The sequence below is a fragment of the Moschus berezovskii genome, chromosome 4 (genome assembly GCF_049115385.1).
Source record: "Moschus berezovskii isolate FMDL1 chromosome 4, NW_MosBer_1.0, whole genome shotgun sequence".
NCBI lineage: Eukaryota > Metazoa > Chordata > Mammalia > Artiodactyla > Moschidae > Moschus > Moschus berezovskii.
This window is the reverse complement of record NC_142463.1, coordinates 26111514-26134137: the sequence shown is the minus strand read 5'-3', so window position 1 is coordinate 26134137 and position 22624 is coordinate 26111514. Positions and strand designations below refer to the sequence as shown.

The window sequence follows — 22624 nt, the reverse complement described above, 5'->3', positions numbered from 1 at the left end:
TTTGTTTTAATTGAAGTATCGTTGATTTACAATGTTGTATTTAGTTTCTGGTGTACAACAAAGTGATTCAGCCATGAGGAAATGGCAAACCACTCTAGTATTCTTGCTGGGATAATCCTGTGGACATAATCCTGGAGGGCTACAGTCCATGGGGTTACAGAGTCAGACATGACTGAGCACAAAAACAAGTGCGCACACTCTTATATGTGGCTTAAAATAGAGCAATGTGATGGACAGTAAAATCCATTATGCCCAGAGCATTTCCAGCAGTGAGAGTATTTCCTGTCAAAGCCTGAGATGTGTCTGAAGAGCAGAGAGGTGTGTGTGTCATTGAGGATCCAGGAGGCAGGCTGCCCAGAAGAGGGCAGAGTTTGAATTTTATTGTGTATTGGGAACCACTAGAGGGCATTATCGGAGAAGGCAATGGCAAGCCACTCCAGTACTCTTGTCTAGAAAATCCCATGGATGGAGGAGCCTGGTAGGCTGCAGTCCGTGGGGTCGCTACGAGTCAGACGTGACTGAGCAACTTCACTCTCACTTTTCACTTTCACACATTGGAGAAGGAAATGGCAACCCACTCCAGTGTTCTTGCCTGGAGAATCCCAGGGACGGGGGAGCCTGGTGGGCTGCCGTCTATGGGGTCACACAGAGTTGGACACGACTGAAGTGACTTAGCAGCAGCAGCAGCAGAGGGCATTATGGAGAAGGGAATGGCAACCCACTCCAGTGTTCTTGCCTGGAGAATCCCAGGGACGGCGGAGCCTGGTGGGCTGCCGTCTATGGGGTCGCACAGAGTCAGACACGACTGAAGCGACTTAGCAGTAGCAGAGGGCATTAGGCAGGGAATTTACATATTTAAAGCTGACCCTGCTACCGTGGAGAAAGGATATTGCTGAGAAGACAGACCATTTTAACACTGGGTCATGGTCACCCCCTTCTGTCTCCCCTCTACATATGAGAGGGGACAGGGTTCATCTACCCCCATGTCCTTGAAGCCCAGCACAGTATGCTTCGGTTTTGCTGAGAACATGGGGGAATGGTTTCTGAGGAGGGTGAGATCGCTTGGCTGAGGGGATGAGGAGCAGCTGGGTCCGCGTGGATTTCTTGCCCTCCCGCCCTCCTGGAAGAACCCGGTTGTGCTCTGTCTTGTAGCCCCCTATGTGAGGAGTGTAGGTGAGGACCTGAACACACCTGGCTTTCTACCTCAGCTGGAACTTGCTGGACACAAATGCCCAGAGAATTCCGACTCCCAGATGCCCTTACAGAGTCTCTCACCTGAGGCAACAAACCAGGTCTCCATTCTCTCAGCTCAGGACCTGTGACTTCTTCACCCTCGGCCCTCACCCACCATGCTGCCTTGTCTCCCACAGCCTGGCCAAAGGGTAAAGGGCTTGGGAAGGTGCTCAGCCCCCGCTTTACCATGTACATACTGGCTTTATGACCCTGATTCAGCTGCCTGACCCATGTGAGCCTCGGTTTGCTGCTCATCTGTAAAATAATAGCTGCTCACTGAGCGGTGAGAAGACCTGGGGAAGCCACTGGAGAAGACCTGGAGAAGCCACTGGAGAAGACCTGACAGACAGCCACTGGGGCAGATTCGGTGATCAGGAAATGTGAGTTCACTGCTACAAGGGAGTCCTCCGTCTATGGTATTTGCATTGAACAGAGGGGATTCAGAAAGGTTTAGTGGCTTCCCTGGTGGTCTAGTGGTTAAGAATCTGCCCGCCAATGTAGGGGACAAAGTTTGACCCCTGGTCCAGGAAGATCCCACATGCCACAGAGCAACGTAAGCCCATGAGCCCCAACTACTGAGCCCACATGCCACAACTACTAACACCTGTGTGTCGAGAGCCCATGTTCCACAACAAGACAAGCCACTGCAACGAGAAGCCACCACAATGAAGAGGAGCCCCCGTTCACAACTAGAGAAAGCCTGTGTGCAGCAACAAAGACCTGGCACAGTCTAAAATCAATCAGTCAATAAATGGATCTTTAAAAAAAGAAAAAAAGGAGGGTTTGGGGGCCAATGGTGTGATTGCAGGCACCAGAACTGGGAAGCCAGGAACTGTTAGAAGAGGGAAATGATGCCTGTGCATCTTAATATAGTGACGGCCACCTACTTGGCCTATAAACAAGGTCCCTTACCAGTCATACCAGCACACGCCCCCCACCATGGCTGCTCCTGTAGGAGAGGAAGTGCAAGCAGGCATGATGCTTTTAAGAGAGAGTAATTCAGTGGCAGAGCTGCTGTGGGAGAGAGGGCTGCCCCAGGAATGGAGGAACCTTGCTGAAGAGGCCAGGGGCCTGCTGGGGCTGCCATTGACAGGTTTCTTTCTCTCAGTTTGAGCCTGAGTTCAAGGAGCTCTAAGATGCCTCCAGATATGGAGTGTCAAATTTGATGACTGGAATCCTTGGGCTGTTAAGGGGGTCCCTTCCTTGGCTCTGGACCTGGACTCAAGGCCGGTGCTGAATTTTCACCTATGGGATTCTCAGATCCTGTGAGTTGAGGCATCTGTGATCGTCAGACTCATGATTTAAAATGCCAAGTTTTACGATCTTGAAGCTACTGACCCCAGGATTCTGATTTACCCCCTGTGGCCAAGGGCAGCTGCACAGGGTGGGAGAGGGCTCTGATGTGGGAGGCACCAAGTGGCCCCTCCGATTCTAAACCCCTGGTGAGGATACCATGGCCCAAGGTGGTAGCATGCCTGATATATTTGGAGAAGAACAAGGAGGCCAGTGTGGCTGAATCAGAGAGTAAAGGAAGATGACACCAGAGAGAGAGACAGCGGGGCAGGAGGGCTGGAGAAGACTTTTAACTTTTGCACTGAGCACCATGGGCAGCCATTGCAGAGGTCTGAACAGAAGGGTGACATGATCTGATCAAGTAGGGCTGGAGCTGTGTGGAGAGCAGACAATAAAGGGACATGGGTAAGAGCAGAGAAAACAGGGGACAATGCAGTCATCTAGGCAAATAAATTCTCTATAAATTTAGCATCTGCAGAATAGTTCAATATAATTCATCGAACTAATTCCTGATTTATGGGCATTTAAATGATTTCCAGCTATATCTTTATTATAAGAAACACTATGATGAACATCCATGTACCATAAATCTTTGTGTCTGTGATTATTTCCTAAGATATGATTCTGCCCAGGTCATGTTACTGGTCATCTTTCTAAGGCTCTCAGCCCATAATTCCAGTTACCCTTCAGAAAGATAGTGCCACTTTCTGCTCCCACTGGCAGTGAGTGAGGTGGCACATTTGCCCTGAGGGAGGTATTAGATGTCCAGTGGGTATTGCCCTTGTGGTCCTGGCCAGGTCTGGGTGCATGTCATAGAGGAAGTCCCTGTTCTCTGGCTAGCCTTGCAGGGTTCCAAAACTCTTTCAGGTCCATTTGCTTATTTTATTGCTCATGTCAGTCTTGTTATCCCTGCTTTATGAGTGAGGAAACTAAAGCTCAAAGAATAATGACCAGGCCCATTCTAAGAGCTTTATGTCTATTATCTCATTCAATCCTTACAACAGCACAATGAGGTTGGTGCCATCAACATCCCCATTTCAAAGACAAAATCACTGGTCCAGGGTGTCAGAGGTGGGGTATAAGCCCCAGCTTGCAAACCTGCTCTCTAAAACACTCCCTCCCTGCCCTGACTGAAGCCAGTAGGGTGACTTGCTTGGGGGCTACACAGTTAGGACAAGGTGGGGCTGGGAGTCCAGTTGAATCTTCCTGATTCTGCAGCTCTGACCTCTGACAGGATGCCACTCAATGCCAGAAACCCCTCATTAGCATTCTGCATCTTCTTTTCATTCAAAATTGTTCTTGGTTTCTGTGCCTGATGGGGTGTTCCTTTCTTAGACCTACCCTTGGCAGCTCTGGGGGACCAGACGTTTGAAAAAGAGCTCAGGTCCCAGAAACAAAGAACATCAGAGCAGGGAGGGCCCTTGACCTCCTGGTCCAACCTTCTCTTCCTTTTATATTTGGTGGGGAGAGAGAAACTAAGGGCCAGAGTGAGGCAGTAACTTGCCCAAGATTACACAGCTAGTAAGGACCAGAGTCCATGGGGAGGGAGCAGGGCGGCCAAGGAGCAGGCCTAGTCCTCCCTAAGGGCCCCTCTCCAGGGAATATTGAAGAACTGTGACTGGTTTGGCCCTCTTCCAGGGCCCTTTGTGGATGAGCCTGTTTACTTGTGAATTATTAACGAGCTCAAGCCTGTAACCTGCTGGGTGGAGCTCACTCACTCACTTTAAGGAAAACCAGCTTTACAGTCACCAGCTCAGCTGGGTTGGGAGGGCTCTAGGGTCGAGTGGCTAGTTCTGGGTTTTAGAGACAGTGGAGGTGGGATGCTTCATGTAAGGGAGAGGCCTGGAGAAAAGCACTGAGAAGGCAGCTGTGAAGAGGGAAGGGGACCAGGGGTCACCTGAGTAATGCTTGGTAAGCTTATGAGCATGCCTGAGAGGCTGGCACTGTTACCGCAGGTTTACAGATGGGAAGACTGAGATTCAGAGAGGCAGAGGCAGAGCTGACTTCACCGCTTAAGCTCCTTCTACAGTGGGATCATTTTTCACATGCTCAGATCCCTATTTGTGTGACATCTCCCCCTCCCATTTCCACACACTTTCTCTATAGGATAGAGTTGAGATTTGGTTTAAGGCATGCCTAGACCTGAGTCCAAGTCACACTTGGTTCAATCCTCAGTTTTCTTGTCTGTAGGATGGGAGATAAAGCTACTGTGGAACTTTCTAGAGCATTCTGAGGAAGTTAGTTATTGAAGGTTGTTTTTTTTTTTTATCACACCATGCGGCTTGCAGGATATTAGTCAGACAGCATCACCTACTTGATGGACATGAATTGGAGCAAACTCTGGGAGATAGTGGAGGACAGAGGAGACTAGAATGCTGCTCTGCATGGGATCACAAAGAGTTGGACACAACTTAGCAACTGAAAAACAAGTTCCCTGATTGGGGTCTGAACTCAAACCCCAGCAGTGAAAATGCTGAGTCCTGGGTGTTCATTGGAGGGACTGATGCTGAAGCTGAAACTGCAATACTTTGGCCACCTCATGCGACGAGTTGACTCACTGGAAAAGACTCTGATGCTGGGAAAGGTTGGGGGCAGGAGGAGACGGGGACGACCGAGAATGAGATGGCTGGATAGCATCACCGACTCTGCGGACATGAGTTTGAGTGAACTCCGGGAGTTGGTGATGGACAGGGAGGCCTGGCGTGCTGTGATTCATGGGGTCGCAAAGAGTTCAGTGGTTCAGTTCAGTCGCTCAGTCGTGTCCAACTCTTTGCGACCCCATGAACTGCAGCTCGCCAGGCCTCCCTGTCCATCACCAACTCCTGGAGTCCACCCAAACCCATGTCCATTTTGTCGGTGATGCCATCCAACCATCTCATCCTCTGTCATCCCCTTCTCCTCCTGCCCTCAATCTTTCCCAGCATCAGAGTCTTTTCCAATGAGTCAGCTCTTCGCATCAGGTGGCGAAAGTATTGGAGTTTCAGCTTCAACATCAGTCCTTCCAATGAACACCCAGGACTGATCTCTTTTAGGGTGGACTGGTTGGATCTCCTTGCAGTCCAAGAGACTCTCAAGAGTCTTCTCTAACACCACAGTTCAAAAGCGTCAATTCTTTGGCGCTCAGCTTTCTTTATAGTCCAATTCTCACATCCATACATGACTGCTGGAAAACCCATAGCCTTGACTAGACGGACTTTTGTTGGCAAAGTAATGTCTCTGCTTTTTAATATGCTGTCTAGGTTGGTCATAACTTTCCTTCCAAGGAGCAAGTGTCTTAATTTCATGGCTGCAATCACCATCCGCAGTGATTTTGGAGCCCAGAAAAATAAAGTCAGCCGTTGTTTCCACTGTTTCCCCATCTATTTGCCATGAAGTGATGGGACCAGATGCCATGCTCTTAGTTTTCTGAATGTTGAGCTTCAGGCCAACTTTTTCACTCTCCTCTTTTCACTTTACTCAAGAGGCTCTTTAGTTCCTCTTCACTTTCTGCCATAAGGGTGGTGTCATCTGCATATCTGAGGTTATTGATATTTCTCCTGGCAATCTTGATTCCAGCTTGTGCTTCCTCCAACCCAGCGTTTCTCATGATGTACTCTGCATATAATTTAAATAAGCAGGGTGACAATATGACCACCAGGGAATTCCCTGAAGGTCTTCTTAAGCTGAGAGATGGTATATAGCCTCAAATTAGTCTATATGAGGCTTCTCAGGGCCACTGACAAGTGCAGTGAGCCCAGTTGTTTGCTCTTGCTGGTTGGGGAGAAAATGAGAGGAAAGCAGGCCCACCATTTCCGAAGAACAAAGCACCAGAGAAAAAAGTCCTCTGGCAGGGGAGGAAGGAACCAGGACTCAAGATGCTGTCCTGGTCCTCTGGAAATAAGTAGATTACCTGAGCAAGGTCACCTGGGTTGGGAGGTGGAAATAATGGTAACTCACAGACTCCCCAGGTCTGGGGCTGAGCCAGAGTTCCTGGGGGCTGGGAACTGCCTGGGTGGACCCCTCCTGAAGAATAGGCCGCTCTAATGCTCTGATTCACCAGTTGAGTGGCTCCAGCATCACTGCTACTATTGTGGTGTGGACAGAGTTCCAGCTCTGAAGGCAGAGCTGAGCCTTAGTTTTCATCTGGACAAGGTGGAAAATAACAGCATCTACCTTGGCCCCACCACCACCAGCATCAGAACACTTAAATAACACTGTAGGCGCATGCCAGGCACTATCCTGGACATTTTACACATAGGAATTCTTAATCTTCAAAATGACCCTTTGAAGCAGGCAGAATTTCCATTTTACTGAGGAAGAAACTGAGGCTCAGAGAGGTGGTTAAATGTGTACATTAAAATGAGATAATCCACATTATATACTTAACATATACAGCACATAATAAGCCTGTGATGAATGTCAGTCATTATTGTGATCATTACCTGAGAGGAAAATGGTAAAGTGCTAGGCCCAGTTTTCAAGTTTTTGGTGGTTAGTTGGGCACTGACACAGAGATGTCTGACCAGACCCAGAGGCTCCCAGTCTGATGGCATAGGCAGTCACATACAAACCTCACCCCAGCCCCACCACACAGATGGTGCTTGCCCCAGGTCATAGGGGAGGTCAGAATGAGTTAGAGCAGTGTGTGCCCAGGAAGCTACTGCCCCTGTTAGGGAGGAAGGGCTTCCTGGAAGAGAATGCATCTGAAATGAAACCTTCAGGGTGAGTAGGAGCTTTCACACATGGCAGGTTTTTTAACAAATGTTTCTCAAATACAACTAAAGATTTACCTTGAAGCTAAGGTAGCATAAAGCTTCAGAACTCCTCACTTACTTGGACCCTTCCAAAGCTCTGGGAAGACCCTCTAAATTTTATGTTGATAAATTTTTATTCTTTTTTTTTTTTTAAAAAGAAGCCTTTCAATTATATGCTTTTGGATTGTCCCTTGGTTAAACAAATGAATAATACATAACAAGGAAGAAGGTGTGTTCCAGGCAGAGGGAACTGCATGTGCCAATGCCTAGAGCCCTGAAAGTGCATGGCATGTGACAAGACACTCCCCACCCCCCACCCCCATCTGAGTCTCCTCCACCAGTCTCCTCTTTAACACATTGCTGGGCTTCTCACCAGCTTCACAAATTCCAGCTGTCATCAATGTGCCTTTACCACTTCCACGTTCTTTGATCCATGTACCCATCTGGTACATCCTTTCTACAACTTCCTTATGTATAAACAATACAAACTTCAAAACTCAACTCTGTGTCCACCTTCTCCAGTAAGCCTCAGACTCCTCCAGCTTCTGTAGCATTCTCCCTTACCCAGACTTTTAAAGATGCTTGTGGATGTTATCATAGTCTGCTTCTTGTAGTTAAATAGCTTTTCTATGCCTATGTCAGAATCCCAGAGGCTTTTCCATGCCTATGTCAGAATCCCAGAGGTGTGATGGCCCTTGCTCGTGAGAATCTGGCCTCTGCTCACATATGGACAGAATAAGAACTCACTACCTTTCCAGGCAACCTGCTTAGATTCAAACAGTTGTCTCCAAAGCCTCTCCCCTCTGCCACCAGGTCCAATCTGCCTAGTTCCTCCAGGACCTAGTCCAAGCCCTCTTTCTAACATGGCTGCTTCTACAGGCTCCTCCTATTTCCTTTTCTGACATCCTGGAGCTCAGGGCTGATCCAGGGGTGCTGGAGCCCCTCCTCCCTCTGTCCCCTGCCTTTGTGAAGGGACAGCGCTAATGGCAGCCACGTGCTCCGATGAGTCATGATCAAGAGCATCTGGAGACTGGAGGTGGCCGCTGGTTAACTCTTCATGGGCCAGTGGCTCTTCTGCCAGGAGGCCTGGTCGACTTTAACTTAACTCTGGTCCTAGACATATACCTGAGGGCTGGGCACATAGTAGGCATCTGAAGTGTTATGGGTGACCCCACGTAGGCCCTGGGGATTCAGGGGAGAGGGGACCAAGAAGGCAAGAATGTGTGGAGTCAGGAGGGTTGAGTTCCAATCACAACTTGCCATTTTTTAGGTGAGTGGCCTTGAGCAAGTCACATGAACTCTGTGCCTCAGTTTCCCCATCTGTAAAACGGCAGTTATGAGGATTCTTTGGGGAGGCAAGTGCGAACTGCTGGCTGGCAGTGAGTGCTAAATGGCATGATTTTCTGCCTTCTGGTCTCCTGCAAGCACACCCAAGCTGTGGGCAAGTGGGTGGGATTAAAATCCAGGTCTTTCTCTGCATGACTGCCCCCCACCAATGCAGTAGGATGATGAAGGGCTCAGGTCAGGGGCGCTGAGAGGCGGGCGCTGTGGGGATGGGAGAGTGGCAGGGAGGTGGACCTCAGGTCTAGGAGAACTTTCTGGGCCCAGATTGCTGGGGCTCCGTGAGGAAGGCGTGAGCCCCCGTCCCGGGAACTGAGCGCAAAGGGTTCTCGGGCATGGGCAGGGCAGACCTTGGGCGCCCCGGCGCTCACTATCAGAGCCGGAATGGGGGCTGTGGGGGGCGCCTTCCGCCGGCCCCAGGGAGCCCTCCCACCCGCGCCCGCTGCACAGCCCGCGTCTGCGGTCGGCCGCGGGCGGGCGGCGGCCTGGCCCCACTGCGCGGGTGGGCAGACCGAGGCCCGGCCCGGCCCCGCCGCCTTCCCCGCCCCCGGCGCGCCCCTCCCTGGGCGCCGCGTCCGCGGCTCGGCCGCACAGCGCCCGCTCGGGGTTCCGGCGGCAGCACCTGGGCCGCGGCTGGCGTCGGCGGGGGCACGCTGCCCGCCCCCCTCGGCCATGACCACGGCCGGCGGCCCGGGCGCCCTACCTGCGGGGTAAGTGCGCGGCGGGCGGCCCGAGGGGGCACGGGCGGGGCCGGGCCGGGAGCGGGTGCCGGGGGCGGCGCCGGGCCCGGCCTCCCAGCGGCCCGCACTGCGGCTTCCAGCCCCTGCCTCCGGGCGCCACCGCCGCAGCCGGGGAGCGGGGAGGGGGCTGCGCAGGGAAGGTGGAGGCCCCGGGGACCCTGGGTCGGTCACTCCCCTCTGGGTCCCAACTTTGTCGGAAGCTGTGGCCACAGCCACGTCAGAGCCTCCTCCCTCCCTCCTGGCGTTTACACCTGAGCCCACCATCATCGCCTCCATTACAGGTGAGGGACCTTAGCCAGTAGCTCTTAGATGACTTGTCTTAGGTCTCCCAGGAGGTGAGAAGTGGGCCTGGGATTTGAAACCAGCAGTGTCTGATGCCAGGCACTACTTCATCTTCAGGGATATTGGAAGGAGTTAAAAGGCTTAGCGAGGAAACGGCCGGGCCCCCCAGCACAATAGGAGCAGGGGTAGTAAAGGTGGGCGTTGTCACTTTAACGTGGCACTTGTGTTCGTTGCCACAGCACCCCGTTGAGGAACCTGTGGGACCCTATACTGCCCCGCAGCAGCGAGCAACTCTTTGCCATTCGTGGGCCCCACTGGTAGGGACTGGGAACCTGAGCTGCTAGGAAGCTGTTAGGTGGAGATCTGGCCCAGGTGAGCTGGGAGGGGTGCCATTCTGCCTGGAGTCTGGCCAACAGGACAGTATTTGCGTAGGGCCTCAGGGCTAACACATGAATAGGGAGGTGACAAGGCTGGTGCCACCTGTCAGCTGGAGGCCTCCACAGAGCCCTTGTGTGTTTCAGACTGAGGGCTTGGAATTTCTGTGGCTGGGGGACTCCCTGTCCTGGGGGAGGGTTGCCTGGTAAGTCAGGCAACATTTTGTATGACTTTGACCAAGTCCTTTATCCTCTCTAGACTTCTGGTCCCTCCTTTGGAAAATACAGGGAGGCTGGGCTGGTCTCCGTAAATCTGGAAGCTAGTTAAGTCTGCCCAGCCCTGAGCATCACTCCCACTGGGCCAAGAAAAATGATTTCCAGGAGAAAAGGCAGATGTGGAGCAGGGCACCTATCAAAGAATCCTGAACCCCCAGACTGGAACCCTCAATCATCCTCTTCCTTGCACCCTCACATCCCTGCCTGAGTTCCCTCTACAACTCTAGGCTCCTCTGGCCCTTGCCTGGGCCTTCAGGGCAAAGAACTTGCCCTTCTGCACTGGCAGGTCATCCTCCTACTAAACCATACCTGCCCATTTGCGTGCCCTCAAGGTCCATCTGGTCCCAGTCAGTGCATTCTGGTGGGGTCTGAGCAGAGCCTTCACCATAGACACTCGTTCAGTCACTCAACAAACTCCCAGGCCTGCTCTGAGCCCAGCTCCATACGTGAGGGTCAGTGGTGAACAAACCAACATTTAAATCTCCATCACTTCAAAAATTATGAAATATTTTCAACTTTCGGAACAATATAGCCAATAATAAAATTAACTCTATGCCCTTGCCAGCAAGCTTTTTCAGATGTTAATATTGTGCCCCATTTATTTCATATTCTTTTTAAGAAATAAACCATGGCCAAAGATGGTCAAAGCCCCTGTGGACCACCCCTACCCTTCCCTCTACAGAGACAGTCACCATCCTGAATTTTGGTTTATCATTTTTCTGTCTGTTTTTATTCTTTTACTGAGTAAGTTTAAGCCTGAGCGACCTCACTTTCACTTTTCACTTTCACGCATTGGAGAAGGAAATGGCAACCCACTCCAATGTTCTTGCCTGAAGAATCCCAGGGACAGGGGAGCCTGGTGGGCTGCCGACTATGGGGTTGCACAGAGTCGGACATGACTGAAGCGACTTAGCAGCATCAGCAGCAAAAATTATGTAGTTCTTTAAATTTTTTCTGTAAATGGAGTCATATAGCATAAATCATTCTGCAACTTCCTTTTATTCATTCAGCTTCAGGTTTCTGAGATCAAGGTCTCTTGATCCTTGAAACCCTGGTCTGCACTTGCCTTCCGATGTATATAGTATGCCACCTGATGTAGAGACTGTTATTTATTTATCCAGCCTTTCTGAGGTGGAAGGAATGTCCACCTGAACCTGAGATGGTTCCCAGAATCTTGTTATTCAAGCAATATTCTCAAATGATTGTCTTGCACACATATGAGTGTTCTTCCAGGTTCCCAGGTAGGAGTGGAATTGCTGAGTAGCAGGACATGTGCATTCAATTTATAAAGTTACTTAGTTTCATTATAAAAGTGATGCTGCTCTGTAAAAGAAATGATGGAAACATCTTAGGGAAAAAAATTGCTAACATTTCGTGAGTACTTTTTATTGTGCTTTACACTGTCTCAGTCATTCTTACCAACAATACTGGGAGGTAGATACTGTCATTCCCATTTCATTGATGAGGAAACTGAGGCTCATAGAGGTTAAAGAACTTTCCCAAGTTTTTCCAACAAGTGATTGCTAAGCTGCATCTGTAGTCCAGGTTTGTCTGCTTTCAAAACTCCATACCACCTAGGCCACACCACATCACTCCCTGCCACGTGGTACTGGCTTTATGCACAGCTAATGGTGACTCTGGAAGCAGAGTCCCAATCATATTTGCAGTTTAGAAAGGTCATTGTGGAAGCGACAGGTCCCCCATAGATGGGTTCCCCTGAGCCAGAGTTCCCCCTGAATGCTGGAGCAGGAAGTAGAGGCCAGCTCTGACTACTGTCTGCCCTGCCTCCACTGCCCCACCCACCTCACCCTGACTGAGAGCTGGGTAGGAGGGTTTTCTGTTTTCAGCAGGTACAAGGGTGCCCCAGCTCTGCCCATCACACACTAAGGTAGTGATTTCCAGGTAGGCTGAAGTGGAGGGGTGGGAAGGAAGGGGAGGGTGGGATGGCTCCAGGCTTGACACTGCCTCCCACCCTTCAGCTCTCTTCTCACTTTGACTTCAAGCCCCCTCCCCACTATGCTAAAGATCCTGGTGTTTGTTGTCACTAGCCATTCTCCACACTCTATCCAGCTCGACATCCCCGCCCATCCACCCCCACCTGCAGCACAGAAGAGGCCACCATCACTACTTGGGAGCCCAGGAATATTTTGGCCTGGGCCCCAGTGGGGAGCTCGGAGCAGAAAGGCCTTAAAGACATGGGGACAGCCTACGGAGAAGTGGGGACCTCAGTCACAGCCAGGGGAAGGGAAAGGTTTGGCAGGTTGCTTTTGCAGAAAGTATTCCTGTCTTCTCCCAGGTTCCTGGGATCAGGAAACCAGGTTCCTCTTTTCACTGTCTTCACTTCCTTATCTGTCAAATGCAGATAAGAACTTCTGGCTCTTGGAGCTGGTAGGAGGATTGAGTGAAATAATGCAGGCATCAGTTTAGATAACTTGAAGTGTTATTCTCCTGGCAGTGATGGTTATTTGTTAGTGCTATTGTTCAGTCCAGTGGGGCTGATGTCTCCAGCCCACCTGAGCTCCCCATCCAGCTGGGATGCCCCCACCTCACTCCTTCACTTATAGGCCTTGCCAAGCCTATCTTCCATACTTGCCCCATGGTGGCTGGTGCCCCCTCCTCACTATGATGCCATGCCTCCAGCCCTTTGCTCACACTCTGTTCCCCTTCTGGGACTGCTTTCTCCATCTAGTCCTCACTTCAGGGCCATCGTAGCCAGAAAACTTCCTTGATTGCCCCACCCTGCTTCTTGGTTTTGTCAGTCCCCAATGATGCCCATGAGCGCAGCCCTGATGACTCTGGTTGTCAATGCTTCTGCCTCGTGTAGCCCTCAGGGAATGCCAGGTCTGGGTCCATTCTCTTTTCCCCAGGGCCTAGCCCCAGGTCTGGAGCGGTCACTGCAGACCCGCCACGCCACAGTTAAGGGGAAGAGGTGCGGAGGCTGCCAGAGAAGGGAATGTGTGCCTCTGGGTTGTCTGACTGTCTGTCTGTGCATCTTTCTCTCCAGGTAGACTGAGGAAGCAGACCCTCTTTCTTGATGTGGGTAGAGGTGGTGGTGGGAGTGGGAGTGGGGTGTGCACAGAAAGGGAAGGTAGGCTCTTGCCTCTGAAATTGTTTAGAGATGGACAGAAGCCAGGACAATGGACTTGACTCCCTGGGGCTGAGCTGGTGGGCACTGGCTTAGGCAGAAACTTGGGTTAGAACCCATGCTTGGGCATGTGACCTTGGCCAAGTCACCTCCCTCTGTGCCTTAGTCTCCTCTTCTGAAGTGGGATTCACAAAGCTTTGTGAGCGCTCAAGGAGAGGACACCAGTTAAGTGCCTGGGGCAGTAGGTACTTATTGCCTTTTCACTGATTCACCAGCAGAGATGAATGGACTGAACCCCACCCATTAGGCTAAGCCTTGGGCGCAAAGGAAGACACTGTCCCCACCTCATGAAGTGGGGTCTTTTTGGCTTTATCCTAAGAGTGAAGACAGGGAAGGCTTTCAAGTTTGGAAATGACATGGTCAGATTTGGGTTTTAAAAAGATACCTTTGGCTATTACATTATCCTTTAATTAAACTACCTAGAGGCTGGATGAGTTACAACATTCATCCTTTAACATATATTCCTGAGAGTCTGCTGTAGTAACAAATCCCTCAAGCCAAAAATCTCTCAAGCCAAGTGAGCTGAAATCAGGCTGGTATATAAGAGGAAGCCACAGCAACCTGGTGGTATTTACAAATTACAGAAACCTAGAATCTTGAGTTTTAATGACACTTAAGGAATGGACTCCCCTAGTAGCTCAGTGGTGAAAGAATCCACTTGCCAGTGCAGGAGATGAGGAAATGAAGGTTTGATCCCTGGGTCAGAAATATCCCCTGAAGAAGGAAATGGCAACCCATTCCAGTTTTCTTGCCTGAGAAATCCCATGGACAAAGGAGCCTGGTGGGCTCCACTCCGTAGGGTGGTGAAAGAGTCAGACATGACATAGTGACTCAACAACAACAAAGAATGGGAAATAAGGACTTGGGGCTACCAACAGTGTGAGGAGTTGGAACATATCCTCCCTACCACCCCACCACTACATGAACGTGCCACCCTCAAGGATGTCTTCAGTACATAGGGATATTGACTAAGAAGAAAATACCTATACACCACAAAGGGAGACAAGTTCTGGTGGGGATCAAGGGGCTCCCTGGAAAATTATACATACCAGTCAGCTCTCACACAGATTTCAGGTTTGAATATACACTACCTCTGTGGTCCTGAAAATGCTAAACCAAAAAAGTAACATAAGTGGTCTTAGGGTGGTAGCACTGCAGGGAACTTGGCTGAAGTGAATGAAAATACTCTCTGAAGAAGTGGGTTCTCATTTCAAAATCCCTTTGGGATCAGTCAGATAGGAGCTTGTGGTAAAATTATGAAACATACAAGGAAATGAGGTGCTGTGAGCAATAGACACCAGAAGCAAGAAATAGCAGAATTAGAGTCTATGATCCTAGAGTGATGAGACACTGTGATTGTGTTTAAAATGTGGAAAGAAATCAAAGATGGACTTGCAATGATAAGCAGAGAACAAAATATTGCCAAAAATGACCAAGCAGATTTGAAAAAGAACCAAGTAGAATTTATGAAGATGAAAAGTAAAATCACTGAAATTAAAAAAACTCAGTGGACAGGATAAGCAGCAGATGAGACATACTTAAAGAGAATTAGTGAAATGAAAGATATAAAGGAATTACTCCAAATCTAATAGAGTGAGTGAAAGAGATGGCCGAGAAGAGAATGAAGAGAAATGAAGCACAGAATAAAATGAGGTAATAGAGAGAAGAGTTAGGAATAGACAGGAGTAGAAGGTGGAGTCTCCCATCAGACCTAGGTAGAGATGGCAGGGGCCTGAACTGGAGGCCACTGGGTATAGAAGGAGGTGGATTAAGAGATTTTCAGGAGGGCTTACTGATGGAGCAGATGACGGAGGCCAGCGGGAGGATGTGTCAAGGATGACTACTATTATTTCTGGCTTGGGAAACTTGATACAGGGGTATTGTTTATTGAGATGAGAATTCTGGAGAACAGATTTGGGAGAAGAAACAGTTTTGACCAAAAAACATACTTCATTTTGCCTGGGAGGTTCTGCTGATGCATCACAGAGTCCTTACAGCTGGGCCTTAAGATAGGTGTAGGGCTTTATCTGGTGGAGAAGGAACTTTAACTTTTAAGGATCTTTTTTCAGTAAGATCATCAAGACTCTGTTTGGAATCTTCTCTATGTAAAAGAGACCTCTTGAGAAGAAACAGTCACAAGAAATCAGACAGGACTTTTGGGATCATCTCTCATCCTTTAGATGGGAGAATCTCTCATCCTTTAAATGGGAGACAGGTTCAGAAAGACAAGGAATTTGCTCTCAGAACCCAGGGCTCTTCATTTATTCGTTCATTCGTTCACTGACAACCCGTATTTATCAAAAGCCCATTTTGTATCAGACACTAGATGCTGGTGATACAGTAGTGGACAAAATGAAGATTCCTGTCCTCATGAAGCTTATATTTTAGTGGAGGGAGACAGATAATAAACCCAAAAATAAGTTAAAAAAAAAAAAAAAAAGGGTCACAGAGTGATAAGAGCTATAAAGAGGTGTAAGGGGGACTTCCAGTGGTTAAGACTCTGCACTCCCAGTGCAGGGGGCTGGGGTTCAACCCCTGCTCAGGGAGCTAGATCCCACATGCCACAGCTAGGAGTTTGCATGCCACAACCAAAGATCTCGCACTCCACAACAAAGACTGAAGATCCCTCATGCTTTAAATAAGACCTGTGCAGCCAAATAAAAATAAATATTTTTTAAAAAGAGGTGTAAGGACTGGAAGGAGGCCAGGTATACTGGAGATGCTATTGGCTAAGGTGGCTCTTGAATGTAAAGCCCCCTGGGCAGCTCTTACAGGGTGGCTGCCCATTCCAACCCATTGTGACAGTGCCTGTGGGGTTCTAAAGTACAGGCCAGGAGAAGACCTAGAGAAGGAGGAGGAAGAAGAGGACTGAAGTGGGACTTAGTGGGTGGGCTGTGTCCCCCAAGTGGGGGCAGAAAAGTCCAATGGGTCAAAAGGGGCATGGAAGGTAAGATAAATTTATTCCTGAGGCTTCCTTGCACCAACCCCCAACACCCTATCCTCATCCCCTTCCCAATCCCCCCACTGGATCTTAGATGTCATTCCCCTTCCACTCCCTTCTTCCACCTTTAGGAATACTCATAGGTAGGTTCAGATTGTCCTGTGTCCTAGAACAGAGGGGACAGCCTGGAGGAGCTCATGACAGGCATCCAAGGATCACCAGGGAGGTCAAATGGGTGCTGGGAGTCTCTGTTTGAGCCAGGACAGTTGAACCTCTCGACCAAGGCTCTGTTGAGAGCTTCCAGGTCATGCTCGTGTCTCTCCCACCAGGACTCCTGTGAGCAGCCTCCATGAGGCCCTGGACCAGTGCATGACTGCCCTTGATCTCTTCCTTACCAACCAGTTCTCAGAAGCACTCAACTACCTCAAGCCCAGGTGAGGCCTAAGCCCAGATTGGGGGTGGAGGATGTGTATGTGTATGTGTGTGTGTGTGTGTGTGTGTGTGCACGCGCGCACGCGTGTGAGTGTGCATGCACATATGTGAGTGTAGGAATGGGGGTGTCAGATGGAGAACCAGAAGTCTTATGTGAGAGGAATCCCGTGTCACTAAATGCCTTCGGCCTTCTGGGTCACTCTGACCTCTGAGAATTCCATAAAAATGGCTCAGGATCCCCATTCCACAGCCAAGAACAGCCAAGCCCTCCTCAAGGTCACTGTGACTTCCTTCTCCTCAGGTTCTTGTGGCTTCTTCCACTTTGATTTCTTGGTCCCACAGAATCCAGCTCTCAAACAGCCCCTTTTAGTTATTTTCTTCCAGAGTACTAAAGACTTAAAATTGCTTTCACTGAAGCCTATAAGGCAATGACGACAGTTAGGTAGTTTAGCCATTTCTTCTAGTGTCGACTGCCTTATTTTCAAATAATACACTTGGACTGTTCTTTCTTTACTTACTTCTTTCTTCAATTTTTTTTAAAAACTGAAATTAAGTTGAGATATAATTCACATACCATAAAATTCACTCCTGTTACCTTTTACATATCACCTAATGGTTGAAAGGGGCTTCCCAGGTAACTCAGTGGTAAAGAACCCCTCTGGAAAGCAGGAGACATGGGTTCGTTCACTGGGTCGGGAAAATCCCCTGGAGAAGGAAATGGCAACCCACTCCAGTATTCTTGTCTGGGAAATCCCATGGACAGAGGAGCCTAGCAGGCTACAGTCCACTTGGCTGCAAAAGAATCAGATACGACTTAGCAACTAAACAACAAATGGTTGACAAGAATTTGGCTTTCTTAACCCCCTGCCTCACCTCCCTTCCTTCCTCCTCCTCCTATTATTATATCCCAATATCTGGCTAAATTAGTAATCGGTGTTTTCATTATTATAACTATGTAATTATGCTCATCGCAGAGATAAGCCTCACATTGTAAGATTACATTTTCTTTTTGGAGTTAATAATTGTCTTGTTTTTTTCATTTGCCTAATTTGCTGTATGTTTATCCTGAGCTCTTTATAACTACTCCATGAAGTCATGAGGTTTTCTCTAAATACTCACATATATCAGGGAAACCCTCAGTCCCTCCTTTTTCTGGAAACCTGTCCTCTGGAGGACAGGCCTGTTTACTGGCCACCTTCCAGCTGGCTCCTGGAATCCCCTTTACTTCTCTCCAGTTTGCTTGGCCTGGCTTTTTCTCTCTCACATCCATATCCTCCCTCCTTTGGTTAGAGCGCATCCTCTAGAAGTTTCCTAAGAGAGAGTTACATGAATATAAGCTTTCCTGCTCAGAATTTTGAAGGCATTGTTTTCTGCCCTGTTTCCCGGCAGGTACTATAGCCAGGAGAATCCTAATTCTTCTTTCATGGCATGGGATCTTTTTTCCTTCTCCAGACATGTTTAGGATCTTCTTTCTTATTCCTGCAAATCTGAAATTTCACAATGATGTGCTGGAATGTAGGTCTGTTTAATTGGTATTTTTTAATTTGAAAACTCAGTTCTAGGAAATTGTCTCGTGTGATCCTTCGATATTCTGTTTATCTTTCCTGGACTGTCTTTACATCAGTCAGCAGGCTTCCTGGTCCAGTCCTCTTCTGAGCTATTTATCTGTACCCTCCCCCCTGCATTTCTTTATCTTTTTTCCCCCCTGATTTTTGGGAGAGTTCCTCAACCTTATCATTAAATCCATTGACTTTTCTTTTTTGTGTGTAATCATATGATTAATTCCCTAGTACTCCTCAATGTTTTCTGAATGTTCTTTTTTCTCTAAAACATCTTATTCTTGGTTTATGGGTGCACTGTGTTCTTTATATTTAAAATATGAGTGTCCTGAGGATGGGGCCTGGCATGTACTAAGCATTCTAATGAGAATTTATTGCTGTTATTATTAATCACAGAATAATTATCTCTTTTAAAAATATTTTATTTTTTTCCTACATAATCTTGGCTTTCTCTGTGTTTTTTTGTTTTTTTTTTTTTTCTTTAAGAGGGAGAATCCTCTCCCCGTGGTGGGGAGGGGCTTTCCTGAAACACCCATGGTCCCTGACTGGCTGTCTGGTCATATTTAAGAGCAAGTTCACTCAAAATCCAATGGGAAGGTCTGGCCCAAGGAGCCTTGTGATTGGTGGGATCAGCTTTCCAAAGCGCTGGCAGAGAGCAGGCCCCAGATGTTAGCATTTCAGGAAAAGAACCCCGTGCCCCGCCCCTCACACACACACCGCCACCTTCCTCCACGTGGGCAGAGAGCCCTGGCAGCCTGGGTCCTGGGGCCGAGATGGGGTCCTGGTGGGGTCTGAGCACGTCTGCCGCCTGCTGGCCTAATCCCATCTTTTCAGCTCTGGTCGTCCTCTGCCGCAGCTGGCTCCCCTGGAACCGCCCTCCTCCACACTCCCCGGGAAAGCGAGTGCTGGGCAAAGCTACAGCTACAGCTTTCCCCAAGCCAGCCCTGGTCAGTTTCTCTAGACCTGGATGGCCCATTGTTCTCCTGTCTGGGGTCAGCAGCCCCGCTTCTGAGGGAGCAGTTCCAGAGCTTGGTGGGCATGAGTCGCACAACGGTCCGTCTGGTAGCAGCCCCCACACCACAGCCCACCCTCTGAGAGGATCTGGCTTGAGATGGGGCAGGACCAGTTCTGCTCAAGAGTGTGGCCACCGTCTGAGGCAGGCCAGGCTCTATCCTGCCCCATCACTGAGTACCTTCCAGTACTTCTGGAAGGCTCCCTAGCTCCCCTTCCTTCCTGCCACTTCACCCCCCAAAGCCCTCCTCCCTCCCGAAGCCCCCTCCTCCTTGAGGGGCTGCCTCACCCTCCCTCACCTCAGGAGGGTGCTTTCCTAGGGAGCCCTGAACTTAGGCCCCTAGAGGCAGCACAGAGAGAACAGTCCTCCTGTGAGGCCACCTTTACCTCATTCATGGGACGCTGTAGCCTCTATCTATCTCAGCACCTGCCCCATTCTAAAAAACAGTCTTTATTTCTGCGTTTAAGAGCCTCCCCCTCCACCAAACAGTGCTCGTCATTAGCACACACCCCACCCCTTCTTGTGACAACCAAATAATATTTCCAGAAGGGAGGTCTGGGGAGGTACAGTAAATATCTTTATCACTGTGAAGAACCATTGGTCTAGAGAAAATAATTTTTGCTATAACATCACCTCCCCTCCCCAGTCGTAGCCGCTGAAGCTGTGAAAGATGTTGGGGGTCAGTTTCATTCACTGTTCCTACTGTGCACAGTGTCTCATTTACTGTTACCGGACTTTGCCCTCAGGGAGTAACTGGGCTCACCAGGCTTCCCACTCCCACCCCTACCCCCCAGTTTTTGCTTTCCCTTTGTCACATCTTTGAATAGCTTCTAGTTTATTTTACTTCACTCCAAGTCTGCCCCTGAGCACTGTCTCTGGAACATGGTCACTAGTCCACTCATTTGATGAAAAAATTGGTCATGGCTGATAACTAGCAGAACCACGATTGAAATCCAGCCCCCCTGAGCTCCACAAGCCACACTCTGCCTCCTGGGCCATCTTGGATCTCAAGCAGGTGGAGGAGTGTATCTGGCACAGAGGCCTCACGCATGCCTCCTCTTTCAGGTGGGAGGGAGGGAAGTAGAATGGGGTGTGCGTGTTCGGGAGAGGGTGGTGTGCACTGTCCTGGGATTCCTTTTCTTGAATGTTTACACAGGATCTTAGTTGCGGCACGTGGGGTCCTTTGTCACAGCTTGAGAACTCTCCAGTGGTGGTTCAGGAGCTTCAGCAGTTGCAGCACCCAGGCTTGTTTGCTCCATGGCATTGTGGTCGCCGGCCAGGGATTGAACTCCTGCATTGCAAGGCAGATTCCTAACCCCTGGACCACCAGGGGAGTCCCCTAGGATTCCTTTGAGAGAGGAAGCCAAGTCCCCTGCTGAGAGTAAGGGCCCAGGCTGGTGGTCGGGTGGGTAGGGGCTGACAGGGATTGAGGAAAAGTTGATGAGCAGTGTGATGGGCTGAGGTTGGTGATCCAGCTCAGGATGTACCTGTCTGTGTGGTGGCGGCTTCCTCCCTTCTTGCTCGGTGGCAGTGCTGTGGAGAGAGCAGGCAGTTTCTTGTTTTCCTGGGCCCAGGCTCCTAATCAGTGCTGCAGGGGGCTGCAGGGGGCTGGAAGGCTCAGCAGTGAGGGTTTTGACAAGAGATTGGGTGATATGAGGAAGCTTGAGGGGTCAGGAAGAGAGGACAGGCTGGAGGATCGGACAGTGCGAGTGATGAGAGAGCGCGCAGAGGTGGGGAGTTTGTGGTTGGGACGGTGGGTGTGTCATGCAGGGCTCCAGAAGCAGAGCTGTTCTGCGGGTTGATGATGATGTTGGGGTATGACCCATGGGATGCGGCAGTTGGACACCCATGACCATTTCACTTGGCAGCACCTCATGAGTAACCTTGTGTACATGGCAGCGTGTGGGGTGCTGGGGCTGCAGGACTGAACAAGGTATGGACTGTTCTCAGCGCTCCTCAGGGAACCAGTGAAAAAGAGTAAAGGGTGGTGCTGAGGGTTGTACGAGGACCCCAACTCATGTGGGAAGGGGCTGGTCAGGAAGGCTTTAGGCCCAGCCCCATAACTTCCAGGGTACATTGCAACTACATTCTGCATGAAAATGTAGAATACTTTGTTCAAAAATTATTAAGGATTTCATGGCATACCCGTGAAGCCAGCCCTGGAAGTCTTCCTGGAGGAAGTGACATTTAAGCTGAGATAGGCTGGATGAGAAGGAGTCAGCCAGATGGAGAGGGCATTTCCAGGCAGAGAAACAGCCTGTGCAAAGGCCAGGCAGAGAACGAGGGCCTAGTGTATTTGAAGAACAGAGACACTCAGCCTGGCAGGGGTGGGGAGAGCTGGAGTAGGTCCCAGAAGGATCAGGGCAGAGTGATGGAAGGTGGATTGGGGATACAACTGCCCCTGGAGGTGAGTGAGCTGGAGAGGAGGGCAGCAAGGTGAGTCTGAGAGGTGCTGGGGGGCTTTCATGAGGATGAAGGAATGTGGCTTGGAGGCAGGGGAGGGGTCTGTCTGCCTTCCAGCCAAGAGTAACCTCACCCAGAGAGGTCCTCTGGAAGTCAGGGTTTAGACTGGGACTGCAGGGAGGTCCCCAGAAAGAGCAGTGGGGGTGGGATCAGAGTCAGTCAGCCTGATGGTAAGGACAAAGATGGCTGACAAGTAGCTGACAAGGGCCCAAGTCATGGCAGGAGAAGGAAAGGGCTGGAGGCCACTGGGCTTAGTGGACCTCCAGGTGGCTGAGTCCCTGATCCCAACGTACGGCTCTTCCAGTGGATCTTCAATGCTCTCCTTCTCTCGACAGCTGGTCTAGGCCTGGCAGAGACCCCGTGGGTATTGTGAGCTAGACCCCTAGCTCACAGGGAGGGGATCATTGCTTCCCGGCGGTCCAGTCATCTTAGGCACAGATAAGAACTTTGTGGGAATGCAAACTAAACTTGGGGTGCCTGAGGTCTTGTGGGGCTGTGTTATGCCTCTGTGCCCTGAATCCCAGTCCAGACTACAGACTTGAAATTCCACTTTGCCTGCCAGCTGCCCAGGCAGGGTCCCTCCTACTGGGCTGGGCAAGTGGAGCTGAGTCCTGGGCCTGGGACCTGAGGGTAAGGAGGATGAAAGTTAGAGAGGCCTGAGGAAGGGAGTTATCTGGGATGTGGGTCTTTGTGCTGCCAGGGAAACCCTTCCTAAAGAAGAAAGTTTTTATGCAGGGCAATGACCCTTGATCCTGGCAGGACACAGAGGGACTTAGACTCATATTTATTGAGCATCAGCA

The 22624-nt window shown here is 49.9% G+C and overlaps 1 protein-coding gene across 4 annotated transcripts in view; it reads left to right on the top strand.

The window, feature by feature from the left end:
- The window catches only part of TTC39A (tetratricopeptide repeat domain 39A), a 50042-nt gene that overhangs the window by 1629 nt on the left and 25789 nt on the right, over positions 1-22624 (top strand). Inside the window, exons 1-2 of one of the 4 annotated variants that reach the window (XM_055403857.2) lie at positions 1478-1613; positions 16688-16792. In XM_055403857.2, the coding sequence (XP_055259832.1) occupies positions 1612-1613; positions 16688-16792 (107 nt within the window). In that variant the 5' untranslated portion in view covers positions 1478-1611. Of the gene's footprint in view, positions 1-1477; positions 1614-9174; positions 9311-9417; positions 9622-16687; positions 16793-22624 lie in introns of those variants that run through there. The other 3 variants (XM_055403856.2, XM_055403858.2, XM_055403855.2) reach the window with 3 other exon arrangements.